Consider the following 14010-nt stretch of genomic DNA (forward strand, 5'->3'; position numbering starts at 1 on the left):
AATTTGTTCCTTATGGCAGGGCAAGAGGAGCGTTTTCTGAGGCTGTCAAGATACCTGGCTCAGTCCCCAGTGGCAGCTTTCCAACCCTTCCGGCTATATATTTTTACCTCCCAGTCCAACTCTGAACCCTGATGACACACAATTGGCCCGTCTGCGTCACATAGGGACACTCCTCTCAGGATGCTGCTAGACCTAAGGGAGTTCTCCCCTCTCTCTCTGGGAGTCTTTGTGACTGAGGGTTTTGGAGGCAGACCTGGCAGAGGCTGGGGTGAGGCAGGGAATGGAGAATAAGAAAAGGGACCTGCCAAAAACATGCACAGACAATTCAGAGGCAAACACATGTTCCCACAAAGACATAATAGCTGTGTGTATATGATACCTTTCTGAAGTCCCCTTGCTTGATCTTTCCAGTTAGTCTAGCTGCCCTGAAGGCATATTTCAAACTCTGGTTGTGTAATCCATTGTGTGGTGATTAGCTGTTAATGATGCTGAAAATACCTAAATCATCCAACAAGTCATTTGAATTAATTTTTTTATGGTTACACTGCTAGACAATTTAGTGTCATGACAAAAAGACCTGGGGATCTATACAGATGTTTGTACATACAGATGTAATGCACACACACAGTCTCACACACAGAGATAAACATAGGCAACAGTGACAAATATGGAACAAGGTGGGAGGAAAAAAGGAGAACTTCACGGAGAGTCATGTGAATTGAAGAGCATGAAACCCAAGGTAACATTGTGAATCAGTGAAGTTCATTCAGCACCCCCAGTCCCCCGCCCAGCATCCTGCTCCCCGTTAGCACCACCCTGCAAGGCCTGTCCTGAATTTATTTTTCCATGGGGAGAGTGGGTGGTGGAGGGGTTGGCACTCAGTTTAATACCTTGGGATTATAAATTGATAATGACTTTAAGTTTTAGCCCTTCAGGGGATATTGATATTTTTTTTTTAAAGGGACCTCATGAGGGTCCAAAAGAACTAAATCTCTAATAGTTGAATTATAAATTGAAAGGAATATCTTCAGTCTACAGACTTGGCTTTGTTCAAGCATACTTTTAATGTAGAAGCCTCCTCTGAATATTCCTAAAGCCAGAATTACAGGCAAGAAAAAGTGGCTGGGGTTGGGTGAGGAAGTGCAGCGGGGAGCAGTCCAGCAGCTCTGCAGGAAGATGACACCTGTGATGGAGAGGAAGAGTCAGGAGGCGGGACTTCCATAAAGAAACAAACCAGGAGTCAGTGTTTGAATCTTCCATATCTGTCCTTCAGGGAACTTGGAAACTTTCTGGTGACATGAGATGTGGAAAATTACAATTCAGGATATTATATAATGTGTTAAAAACTGTCTTACATAACCATATACAGGCACATAGGTTCTAAAATTGTGGACATTTGCTTATTAAGGAGATGAATAAAGTATTTTCTTCCTTTTTCCAGTTTTCTCAAAATTTTCAGTTATTACTGGTCAAGTTTTCTGTGGGCATGAGCAAAACTATCATCTACTGAGACTATGGAACAAAAAAATGCGGTAAGATCAAATGTTTTTTCTGGCTCTGGAAGTCAAGAAATTTTTATCTACCTGTGAAAGAGAAAAAAAAATAAAATTGACAGTGTATAGAGTATGGTTCTTTGTAACCCAAGTTTCCATTGTGTCAGGAAGAGCTGTATAAAATGTCTGAAGTGTTATGAAGGTGCCTAGAGGGAAGAGGGAAAGGTTCTCACTTAGAGCTAATAGTTCATGCTTAACAATTTGAACTTGACTTAAGGATAAATCTAACAGCCCACATCTGGGAGAGGGTATGTTTATCTTTAATGTAGTGATTTGGAGGTATTCATGGCAGAGAACAATGCCTGGCACTTAAAGGCACAAAAATAAATACTTACTGATGACACAGAAGCATTGCCTCCAAATCAACATTCTCTCAATTCACAAACACTATCAAAAGGAAGAAAACTATAGGACCCCAATACAGTGAATATTTTCACCCTCTTAATCTCTAAGAGATCATTGTTTCCTATTTCCATGGTAACTAGAAGACTCAAAATTGCCGAAACTTGAGAGACACTTGAGATGAAAGCCAGAAAAAAAAAAATTAGCAAAAGACAAATGTTATAGGCAGCATGTATGACAGTGTGGCAAAGTTTTTGAAATGTTTGGAAAGATTTCCTATTTCTTTGCTTGGAATAATGCAATGATTTCCAGAATGCAGCAGTAATAGCTTCACACCCACTACTGAATGTTCGAGTAGATTTTATTCTTTTCTTGAAAGGAAAGCAGAGACCCATGGGCCTTGGCAGCAATCAGGTGAAGGTAAGATGTTGGAAATTGCTCTCCTGGCAAGTCTTGATGTTAACCACAATGAGGCCAGTCTGACTGGAGTGCCCTTGTTCCCTCCCTTCCATGAAGTGAACAAATATTTATTGAGCACCTACTATTTTCTAGGTAATCTGTCCTACACACAACTAAGTGAAAAATTACAACACTGATAAGGGCTCCTAGGAGGTGTAGTGTGTAATAGGCAGAGCTGGCTGGTCAGAGCAGCCAGGCCTTCCTAAGGAAGTGTGATTAAGCTAAGTAGGAAGAAACTAGGCAGTGGTTGCAGGGCCCAGGGAGGGACAGCATTCCAGGCCGTGGGAACTTTTGGGCAAAGGCCCTCTGGAGGAAGCGAGCCTCAAGTGTTCAAGCAACAGAAAACGGGCCTGAGCAGCCTGCATTGGCCAAACCCCAGAGAGTGAGGGGAATGAACTCGGGGCAAGGCCAGCTGGAGAGCTGAGCAGGAGGGCTGAGCAGGAGGCAAGTTATGCCCAGTGTGCAGCCTTGAGTCTTGCAGGGTGGGTTTGTTAAGGATTTTGGTCTCTCTCTCTCTCCTCACTTCAGCATGAACTCAAGCTGTAATAGGAAGGCATGATAAGCCCTTCTTGTGTGTGATCTGGGAATGGCGGCTTCTGGTTCATCTGAAATCCATCAGAATATTGCCATAAATTCCAGGTGTGACTCACTAAGTTTCAAAGGATTATGATTTTATGAACTACTTTAAACCTAGATCATATTCAAGATACATTATTTCATGTATGATGATTCAGTAGGCACCTCAGAATCATCATCCTGAATTTCCATTATCATTTTATATTAACCTCTCAGAAGCCAGAGTTTGACCATCTAATAACCTCCCCTTTATCTGTGACTTAGCTGGGATTCAGGAAGTCTGCAAGAATTCAAAATAAATGTGACAAAGACGATGCAGATTTTAGCCAGAGGGGGGTTCCTCATTAAGACCTTAGTTGACTTTTTATCTTATACATGATTCTAACAAGAGGGTTTTCTGGGTTGCAAGGCCACAGCAGATGAAGAGCAATAATTCAGAAAAGGAGAAGGGTTGGGGTGGTATATGACAATAATGAAAAGTAACAGGAAACACCAACTGTAGAGGGGACCCCCCCCCAAAAAAAAAAGAACCAAGAAAAAAAGACATAAAAACAAACAACTAAATATAAAATAAAGGAAGACAGAAACCACTCTGGGCTTTTAGTTATGGACAACCATCTTGCAAGACTTAGCGCATCTTGAGGGCATCTTTGTATCGATAATGAGACCTTATGCTAGTCAAGGAAGTACGTGTTTTAGAAAGATTTCTAGCCTACAGGGTTAAGTTTTCTAAAAGGGTTTCGGCAATTAAAAAGTAGATCTTCAGTTATTTGTGAAAATTATCTATTCAAGATGGTTATTATATTACAAAGTTTCTGTATAAACACGGTTTTATGGCAGTATGGTTCTGTGGAGGTATTAGTTAATATAGATTTTTCAGGTTGAAAAAATAGCCAACATACCAGATTTTGCTGAGACTGCTTCATTTTTACAAGTTATATAATTCTGGGTTTGAACAAAGTCATTGGAAGTGACACTTTTCATATCTGAATTGTCATGATGCTATTCTTGATAAGGAATGAGTTCTTGAATATTTAAAAATATTGTAGGTGATAAAATGCCCTTAATAAATACATTTTAGAGTTTGGCTTTGACATTTTTAACTTTAATTTTCATGCTTGTCTCTTAAATGCAAATAATCTTTATCTAGATGTAAGGTGCCCCTAAAAGGTATGTGGTTGTCTGAATTGTATGTCTTTATTTCCTCCAGATGGGACATAGAATAAACAAAATATTGTTTGAGCACTTGGAATATGCTCATGCTATGCATTTATGAAATGATTTGGAGGGATGACATTTTCTGCAAATATATCCTCCATACATGTCAGAGCATCTTTTGTCTCCCCAGAGAATATGTTTGTAACGTTAGTCTTAATTGTGTTTTTCTTGTGCCATTTCACCTATCAAAGATATCTGCAAAAGAGTGATGCAGTTTTGAGGAAATCAGTTAGTTTCTAAATAATGATTTTTCCATAGTTCTTTTTCAGTGTTTAAAAGTGGGAGTTTTTCCCACAGTTGACGTAAATATTTTCATGTTATCCAATTAAATAGTATTCTTGTGTCTTTCTTGTGACATGCTTAACAAAATATTTAGTAAGAAGTTACAGTTATTAAAAAGGGGAAAGAGTGAAAGTTATAATTAAATGTGGCATTTCCTGTTTCTTTTGACCATCGCTAGATTCCTGTTTGGAGGTCTGTTAAACATTCGGTTTTGAGATGGTTTTCATTTGATGAGAACTTCATCATTGCCCTTTGGATCGGAATGAATGGCAGGATGGTAATAGTCTGGTCAGTTTTCACAATACTGAAATTGTACACAGACTATATTTACACTAAAATATTTTTGCTAAAAATTAACAAGAGTAGGTTATCTAATATTTAATAAAAGCAAACTCCTTTTATGTCTTGAGGGAGGCATTGTCCAAATTACAAAATTTGAAGCAAATTTATTTGGAAGCAAATTGCCAACCTGTTATATATATTCTATAATATATCGATATCTACATACCTATCGATCAATCGATCGATCGATAGATGGAGACAGAGAGGGAGAATGATTTATTTTTCAAAATGCCCAATTGTAACTTTAAAGGCTTCCATCTTAACAGAATGCACCGTTTTTAGAAGTAGGATGGAAAAGATTGGCTGGTTGATCAGTAGTTGAATACACTTCTTATAATTACAGCAAATTCTAGAGAGGTACGTCTTAAGGACTAAAGCAATGGTTTAGTAAGTGATAATGTGGCATCTAATTATGGTGTTTTCTAATTTTGCCTATTCTGAAGCCTTCTACAGGGGAGAGATAAAGGAAATCTATATCTTTTAACAAATACTCGGCAATTTTTCTAATCTGACAAGTTTGGGAAATAATGGATAATGGAGAGAACTCCAGGTTTACTGTCAGACAGACTGAACTTGAATCCCTGCTTGGCCAGATTAGAGCCGACTAACCTTTAGCAAATTCCTCTGAGCCTCAGTTTCTTCATGTTTGTTTTGGGGGGACTGGAGTACCAAATGAGTTACTGTTTGTAAAAGATCTAGCACTGTGTCTGCACCAACTCTCTAAAAAATATTAATGGTAAAATATTAGTGGTTGGATTCTCTAAAATGTAACCAAGTTGAAATAGGTCAAATTTCCCCCCTCTTCAAAGATGGAGCGATCCTTTTAAATTGATCAATTCTGGGTTGAGCATTCCCTGTCCACCTCTTGTTTTCCCCAAGAATCTATTTGGTGGAAATGATTGACCAAGAAGACTTCCGACACTTTTCCCTGTTATTGGACATTTGTCCTGATGAAGTGTCACCTCTAATTTTCACTAGTTTTTAGCCCCATAGAGTATGAATTCTCTGTCATTCTACTGGAGAGGGCAACAATGTCTGCTTCAGAGGCTAACTATACTGTTTTAGGCTTTTCTTCTCTAAACAATTAAGTATAGTCCAGAGAACAGAATTGGCTTTACTTATAATATCAAAAGTTATTTCCTAGTATGAGGAAGAGCTTGGAAATGGGCATAACTTTGTGTACACCTTCTTGAAGTTCGTTCAATCCAATTTTCATGTCTTGGACTGTTCCTACTAATGGCAAATATTCTCTTAATTAGCTAAGCTGAGTAGCAATAATGATGAGGCAATGTCATTTTTTCTTCCTGCAGGCCTCCTCCTAAACACTTGGGACTGTGTGAAGTTCTAGCTACCAAAGGGTACTTTTCAAACTTGAGTGTAAATTTAGAAGATTCATGTGGTGAGTGAGTGTCAATTTCTGGTTCTCAGTTCCAAAATTGTGTGCAGTATGCTCTGGGGCAGTCTACGGGTTTCTGTTTGAAGACCACTGCTCCAGGAATTTGGTACATATTTATTGAATTTAATTCAGAATTTTCATTTTTAAATTAAAGGCAGGGAGAGGAGCCATGATAGATTTCTGGATAGGATTCCACTGCCCCTCTCAAATAAATACCTTTGCCATCCATCTGTCCATCCATTTATCTATGCATCCAACTACAACAGGACAGGTGCTGGGGGAGGGGTGTCTCCCTTCCTTGCAACCATCACTTTATGGAGTTCTGTTTATGAAGGCTGCCTGAGAGCCTACCTCCTGACCACACTGGCCAATGTGGTGTGGTATGATGTGATATGATGAGTCATTGCATTTGGGAAGCTGTAGGCTTTCTGTACTTTGATTTCCTACCATTGCCTAATGGTAACATAACCAGAGGCATCTAGCCCTGATTTAGTCCCTGGGGAAGGGGCCTATTTGAAAAGAGCAATTAGAAATAATTCAGTAATGATTTCTATGAACACCAGGAAAAACACTGTAAATACCCCAAAAGTGAGAGGTGGCACAAGCACCAGCCAAAGATGACATACTGTCCCTTAATTCTCCCTTGGTTCATGGGTGTAGCTAACCTCTGGGGAGAGATACGCTTTGCAGTGCAGTGCTGGGCACTTGAGATGAGATGGCTGAGGGCTAATCCCAACCCTCAGAAAATTCTAACAGGGAAGAGAGAAGATGAATGGTTCAGGCAAGTGAGTGCAAACAGAACTGTGATGCTAGGCAGAATGGTATAAATGTCACAAGAAAGATCAAAAGTGTTAGAGTGGCTCTAGGAGAGAGAGATCACACACCCAGGTGGGTTTTCCCAGAGGAAGTGGCATTTGAGCAAATCCTTGAAGGAACGGTAGGAATTTGACAAGTTGTAAGGGAAGAGAGAGACATTACAGACAGCAGGACCGTCTTGAGCAAATGTGCAGAGTAGGAAAGTAGGGATGACTTCTGGGGAACTGGGAGCAGTCCTGTTGGTACATAACAAAATTCCTGTTGGGGAACTGAAAGTTCTGTTGTGTTTTAGTGGGAGATGAAGCTGGAAAGTTGGGTTTGGTTAAGATCACATCTGAGTTTGGACATTTTCCCAGCAGGCACAGGGAGCCACTTAAAGGGACTTGAGCAGGAGGGTGACACTTTAGGAAGCACAGCAGCTGGGTGGAGGAGGGTATGGAGGAGGAAAGGTTATACAGACATACCAGTGAGGAGGTTCTGCAGAGTGAAGAGGAGGAATAATAGAGCAGTGAGAGGGGCTGGGAGGTGACACAGCAAGAAAACCTATGGAAGACCTGCAGGCAAAGGCAAAGAGGAACAAAGCTTGGGGGCCTATGAACAGGTGGCCACAGTAGTAATCTAGGGGGAGGAGGAGAAACTGGTTTCCAGGGAAAGATGGTACTTTGGGTTTGAGGTGGCCACGGGCACCCTTCTGGCAGTGGAAAAGGGAACTGTCCACCACGAAGAAATGTGAACTGAAGTGGAGACCACGGTTGGGAGTTGGAAATGGTGAAAACTCTCCAAGGGATAGATCACCCAAAACAGAGAAGAGGACCATGCTAGGCTATAGGTTAGGGTGCACATTTAATAGTGTAGAGGAAGAAAAACCCCAAAACAAGGCAGATAAAGATGAGTTGGAGACATTGGAGGGACAGGACAGTGTTAGGGAAACCAGAGGGAAGATGACAGTTCAAGAGGGAGAGTGGTTTCAGTGTACGAGACTGCAGAGAAGGAAAACTGAGTCAGATTGAAGTGGTAGCTCTGGATTTGTCTTCAAATTAAACTAAATCCCTCCAGTGTAGAATGATGCCTTAAATCCAGTCTCTGGTTCATGACAAAATCGAGGTCTCTATATGTTAGGCACCTACCTCAAAAGTTGTCTGTTTTCCTTTTCAGTATGAATTAATTTCTTCCACTAACAACTTGTATGACCCTGAATGAGTCACTTTGTCTGGGGGGGGGGGGCGCACCAGTTTTGTCATCTTTAACTTTCCAGTTCAGTGATTGTGTGTACACATGAAAGTGCTTGGTCATCTACACAATATTATACAAGCCTAAGTCCTATCATGACTGTATTTGAGGACACCATAGAGGCCAAATTGTGTTATACTTTTCGATTTACTTTGTACTCCTGTCATTTATATTTTCCAAAAATTTAAAAATTATTTCTGTTTTTAGAAATGGAACTGGAAGAGCCTCCCCCCTCCCAGATGCCATAAAGATATTCTTCCAGTTTTTTGCCCAGGCCTTTTCCTAAGCATTGAGAAGGTGCCCAGAAAAATACGACGGATATACAAAAACATAAGGTCACCAAAATTGTCCTAACAAGTAAAACAGCTCTGGAAAGTCGGCCTGTCCTTTGGGACTTGCAGCCTGGGGGTTGGTAAGGCCTAACAAGGGGGAAAACCTGGAGCTCGAGGTCTAGCGGGCCTCGGTCCTGAGTGGGCGATTTTCTTTAAACCTTGGAAGCGCTCTATCCCTTTAAATTCAGGCAACTAGGCAGGCAGGTGTGTATCAGCCAATAACCTTAAAAGACGCGAAAGTGCCAAAGGAAATACGGTTTATCTTCCACAACAGCGATAGTATCAATAACACGGTTTACAGTAAAAACAGAAGGTGGGGCAAAGAGAAAGGATGTCTCTAACGTGCTAATTAAGTCCGTAGCTTGGACCCAGATTTGACCAAGCTTTGCGGAGTGCGAAGAACAATGTCTGCAGGGTTCCCGGTTCAGCCTGGTACTCGCTTCGTCTCCTTCCCCGGCGCTCTCGCACTAACTAGCGAGCTGCGCTCTTCACTCCCTCTGGATCGCCTGCCCCAACGCTGCCTTTACCCGGGAGAATGGTGCGATCGGGCGACGCCAGGGCTGCACAGAGCGCGGCGCGCGTCCCGAGCGCCTGGGCTCCGGGCAACCTAGCCCCCAGCGCGGAGCCGGGCCGCAGATCTAAGTGCGCACCAAGCGCGCTCGCAGGCGCCGTCTTTTGCCTAGTGGCCCGGGCTCGCAGTCCGCAGCCGGCGGTGCTGTGCGCGCGCTCCCGTGGGGTGTGTTCGCGCGCTCCCGTGGCGTGTGTAGTCACAAAGGTGTGTTTGCCAAACCCACTGCCCGGGTGTACGCTCCACTTCGAGTGGGTGCACTCCAAGCCTGGAGCGGGGTCTCAGCGGCGCGGCCGCGCCGGGAGACGAGGGACGGTTCAAGTTCCCCCGCTCCGCGCCGGCGGACCGGCCGGTTTCCTTGCCCGCTGGGCTGAAGGAGCGCGAGGGCGGGGCGGCCGCGGCCCTCTCGGGACGCGCGTCGCTCAGCTGCGGGGCATGTTCTGAGCGCTCCGCGCGTTTTCGGACACTTAGGCCGACTCGGCCCCCAGCCCAGCCACCGGGACAGAGCAGATACAGGGCTGGGGCTGCGGGCGCTGCAGCGGAGCCGGGCGCTCTCCTTCCCGTCTCGGATCTGCAAAAGTGAACTGGAAAACAGCGGCCGAGCACAGCCTCCTCCCCTCTTACCCGGAGCCGCCGTAGCCCCGGTTGGGGGTGGGGGGAGTTCCCTCGGGCTGGCTGGAGGGGAAGCGGGCAGCCAGGCGGCCTCAGCCGCACCTCCTCCGCCTTCCTCTCCACCCCCGTCCCTGGGGCTCCACGCCGCATTTCTTTGTTTTGAAAGCGCCTCCTCCGCCCAGAGGCTTTTCCCCCGGCGGGCAGGCTCTGACGGGGGGTGGGGCATCGGCCCGCGGGCCCCGCCCCCCATTTAGCCCGGACCCCTCCCTGGACTCTCTCCCCATTTCCCCTTCCCTCCCTGCTGCGACCCACGAGGCGCGTCCTCACTAGCCGGACATCAAAGGAAGGCAGGGAATTGGAGAGGGAAGTTGAGTAGCAGGGGGCGCAGAGACCCACCCACCTTGGGCCAAGTCCGGCGGCCCGCCCCCTCCCGCGGGAACTCCTCCTGAGCCCCGCCTCCCGCGTCACAGCAGCCTGATATTCTCACAGCCTTCGGGCACCCAACCCCGCCGGCCCCGCTACCCCCGTGTCCGGCGAGTGCTCTATTTATGTTTCAGCCTAGCGATTTGCATAGGCCCCACCCATGGCCCTAGGTCTCCCTATCGGTGCCCCGCCTCAGCCTTGACGTCACGGCTGAGGCCCCACCTCTTGTTCCCATACAAGGAGCGGCGGGCCCTACATGGCAGCGTGGCGTCGCGGCGGCGTGTGCGTGTCGCGCTTCCTTGTGCCGTTTATAGGGTCCCGGCACTTCCGCTGTCGGGTTAGAAGCGGCGCGGTCATGGCGGAGCGCGGACAGCAGCCTCCTCCCGCGAAACGGCTGTGCTGCCGGCCGGGCGGCGGCGGGGGCGGCGGCGGGGGAAGCAGCGGCGGTGGAGGAGCGGGTGGCGGCTACAGTTCTGCCTGTCGGCCGGGCCCGCGGGCGGGCGGTGCGGCCACGGCGGCGTGCGGGGGCGGCGCGGCGCTGGGGCTGCTGCCGCCGGGCAAGACCCAGAGCCCCGAGTCGCTGCTGGACATCGCGGCGCGCAAGGTGGCGGAGAAGTGGCCGTTCCAGCGCGTGGAGGAGCGCTTTGAGCGCATCCCAGAGCCGGTGCAGCGCCGCATCGTCTACTGGTCCTTCCCCCGCAGCGAGCGGGAGATCTGCATGTACTCGTCCTTCAACACCGGCAGCGGCGCCGCGGGCGGCCCCGGCGACGACAGCGGCGGCCCCGGCAGCGCGGGCGGAGGCGCGGGTGGCGCGGGCAGTGGCGGCTCTTCGTCCTCACCGGCCGCCACCTCGGCCGCCGCCGCCGCCGCCGGGGCCGGGGCCGGAGCCCCGTCGGTGGGGGCCGCCGGGGCGGCGGACGGCGGCGACGAGACACGGCTGCCTTTTCGCCGGGGCATCGCGCTGCTGGAGAGCGGCTGCGTCGACAACGTCCTGCAAGTCGGTGAGTCACTGGGCAGCCGGGGGCTGTCTGTCCGTCCGTCGGTCCCTCAGGAGGGGGGCGCCTGCCCCCTCCCCTCCGGGCAGCCACTCAGTCAGCGCGCGCCCGCACCCCCTCCCGGTGCCCTCACTGGCCCGGACCGTCGTCCCGAGCGGAGCGCCCATTTCCTCCCCGCCACTCCCCGCCCCTCCCCGCCCCCTGTCTCCCCGGACGGGCCAGCGCGAGTGGGAAATGAATCAGCAGGACGCGCCCCGCCGCGGGGTTGGCCGGGTGGGTGTCGGGTGCCCCCCGACCTGCCCCATTCTCCGCTCTTCTCCCGGGGAGCACGTCCTGGAGGGCTTCTCGCCTTTTTGGGGGTGTGGATATGGACAAAGGCGCGGGCGGACGGCCGGGCCCCGGCGGAGGGTGTGTGTGGCGGGGCGGTGCGGGGCGGGGGAGGGGGCGCGGGCCGCACAGACAATGCCGGCCGGGGCCGAGCCGGTGGCCGGGCCGCACTCTGCGTTCTCCCTCTTCTCTCCTCTTGTCTGTCGCTCGCTCCTTTTTCTTTCTCCTCTTCCCCCTCCCCGTCCCTTCTATTTGAGCGGAGGGGAATACATTTCAGTGCCACTCGGTGGCCGCTCCTCTTAATGCTTCGACGGGCCGTGGTGCTTCGCGGTCGCTGCGGCGTTTGGTCTGGCCCAGGCGAGCTCCGCCGGCCGCCCTGGGATTTAAATGTCTTTTTACCTCCGTGTGTCCCCGTCTCGGAGCAGCCCAGGACGGTGCGGCGGGCTGGACCCCTCTCCTGCGGGACGTTGCCCCCGCCCCCCCCGAAAGCCCCGAATTAAAGGGCGCGAGCCCGGGAAGGAGCGGCTCGCGCTTCCCTTTTCTGTGGGGTCGCGGGGGTGCCCGGGCGCTCCTGACGCCTAAGTTTGGTTTGCGCTGGGTGGTCGGGTGGTCGTGCTCGGTGCGAGCCGTGGAGCAGTTACAGGCGATGCGCTCGCAGCCGGCGGCGGCTGCAGGAGCGCGAGGCCGGGGGGCTCCGCGGCTGCCTGGCAGCCGGGCACGACCCCGCACTTTGTTCTCATTTTCAGGTTTATTTGTGCCCCTTTCAGTTTTCTGTCACCCCCTCGGAAAGGGGAAGCCAAACAAAAGAGTCTCTTTATTTCTTTTCAGGGCTTGTAAAGTAGAAGATATTTGACAAAGGCCAGAGAAGGACTTGTGATTTAAAGCTGCACAGCCCTCCTTTCTCTGATAGACCATGAGAGTTTTCTCAAATACCGAGTTTAATAGCTTTCCCTGCGCCCCCGCCCCCGCCCCCTGTGTTTTTTCCCCCCCTCCCTGGCCTGATATCTTTTTCAGCCATAGCGATGGGGATGTTTGAGCTGACTGAAAAGAACAATGCTATAGTGAAACTCCCTTCTCCCCATATTTTTCTTATTGCCAACGGCATTTTTTTTTACCCCCTCCCATAATGCTGTGTACTTTAAATTGTAGTGATGAAGAGGATACCTAATGAATGGGGGGCGGTTTGGAGGCATCATTGTCTCTGATTTTTAATCTTTTCTTTCCGTAGTCAGTTCCTTTTATTCTTATCTTTGGGAGGCGAGTGGGGGTCTGGAGAGGGGCCCCAAGAGAGAATTCAGATTTGTTTTAATCCTGTCTGGTTAATTTGAATTCTAATGCAATCTGCAAACGTGATTTTCTGCATGGTCATTTATTTCCAAAGGCAGCCCCTAGTGTTGTCTTTTCGGTACCCTTTCCTTCTGTCTAGAGGAGGTTGAACTTTTGAGGCTATCCATCCATCCTTTAAAAAAATGTAATTAACATTTTTTCAAGTTATGCCTTGTTTTTTTCTTGTTTCCTGCCCTGTTGAAACGGATTGAAGCACATCGATGGGTTTTCAGTATAACAAACTAGAGTTTGGGAATTCTCATGGCTTGGCTGGTAATGTTGAGTTGTTTTTTTTTTTTTTCTTCCCCTTCTGTGCTTGATTTTGCTTGCAAGCAATGAGGAATGACAGGAGAGCACATAGGGAGGGTTTCTTGGCTGATTGCATTTAAGCCAGGAATTCACTGTGAAAATAAAGCCAAGGAGCGATAAATAAAAGATGCAATCTTCTCTAGGAGACAGACACACAGCGTGGGCTTTGCCTGCTTTCATCAGTGAAGAGGCCTCCGTGAGTTGTAAAAGAAAATAGTAACTTTCTGAATAGTTCCCCAAGGGGAAGGAGACCACTGAATGAAGTTGGCATTGGTTCATGTGAAGTAGTATGATGCTACTCTTATAATTTTGAAGAGTTGACCACCCCTTTGGAAACACTTGCATACGTGCTAAACAAGTGCTGCAGAAATTTGGAAAATACTCTTTTTCCCCCACTCTTGAGTTCTGCCAATTTCCTTAACTTCCAAGTTGTATTACTTGTTGTGCCAGTCAGTTTAGAGATGGAAGGCTGTTAAATGCCTGGCAGCTGGCACTGTGAGATAGAAAACTTATGACCAGGATTTTTTTTTTTTTTTTTTTGATGGAGAACAGAGAGTGGCTAGATTAACCATCTAATTTAGCTCTAAGTAGTGGTTTGAATTGGTATAGTAACTCAAGAAGCTTATTTTATAATTTTGTGATTTGAGGTGGAACTTTTTTTCACTTCAGAACTTGAAATGGAAAAGAACAGAGTACAGTGTTGATAGCACCATAAGCAATTTTCTGGTATTGCAAAATTACAAGTTTGTTTGTACAGTGAGTATTCACTGACTTTAGTCATCTTTAAGATGACTAAATTATAGCTACAATAGGGAAAATCTAGTTGTTGAACTTCATTTTGTATTTATGTTGTTGAAGATTATTTAAGTAAGGATTGAGGGACAGAGAATTGAGACTTCCCAGA

At 47.7% G+C, this 14010-nt stretch overlaps 1 protein-coding gene across 1 annotated transcript in view; it reads left to right on the forward strand.

Moving 5' to 3' along the window:
• Positions 1 to 10405: 10405 nt before the first annotated feature.
• Positions 10406 to 14010, forward strand: part of ZSWIM6 (zinc finger SWIM-type containing 6) — a 183982-nt gene continuing 180377 nt past the window's right edge. Inside the window, exon 1 of the mRNA XM_074328909.2 lies at positions 10406 to 11150. Coding sequence (XP_074185010.2) covers positions 10406 to 11150 — 745 coding nt within the window. The remainder of the gene's footprint in view (positions 11151 to 14010) is intronic.

This window comes from Rhinolophus sinicus, chromosome 3 (genome assembly GCF_057876585.1).
Source record: "Rhinolophus sinicus isolate RSI-liver-muscle chromosome 3, RSI-T2T, whole genome shotgun sequence".
NCBI lineage: Eukaryota > Metazoa > Chordata > Mammalia > Chiroptera > Rhinolophidae > Rhinolophus > Rhinolophus sinicus.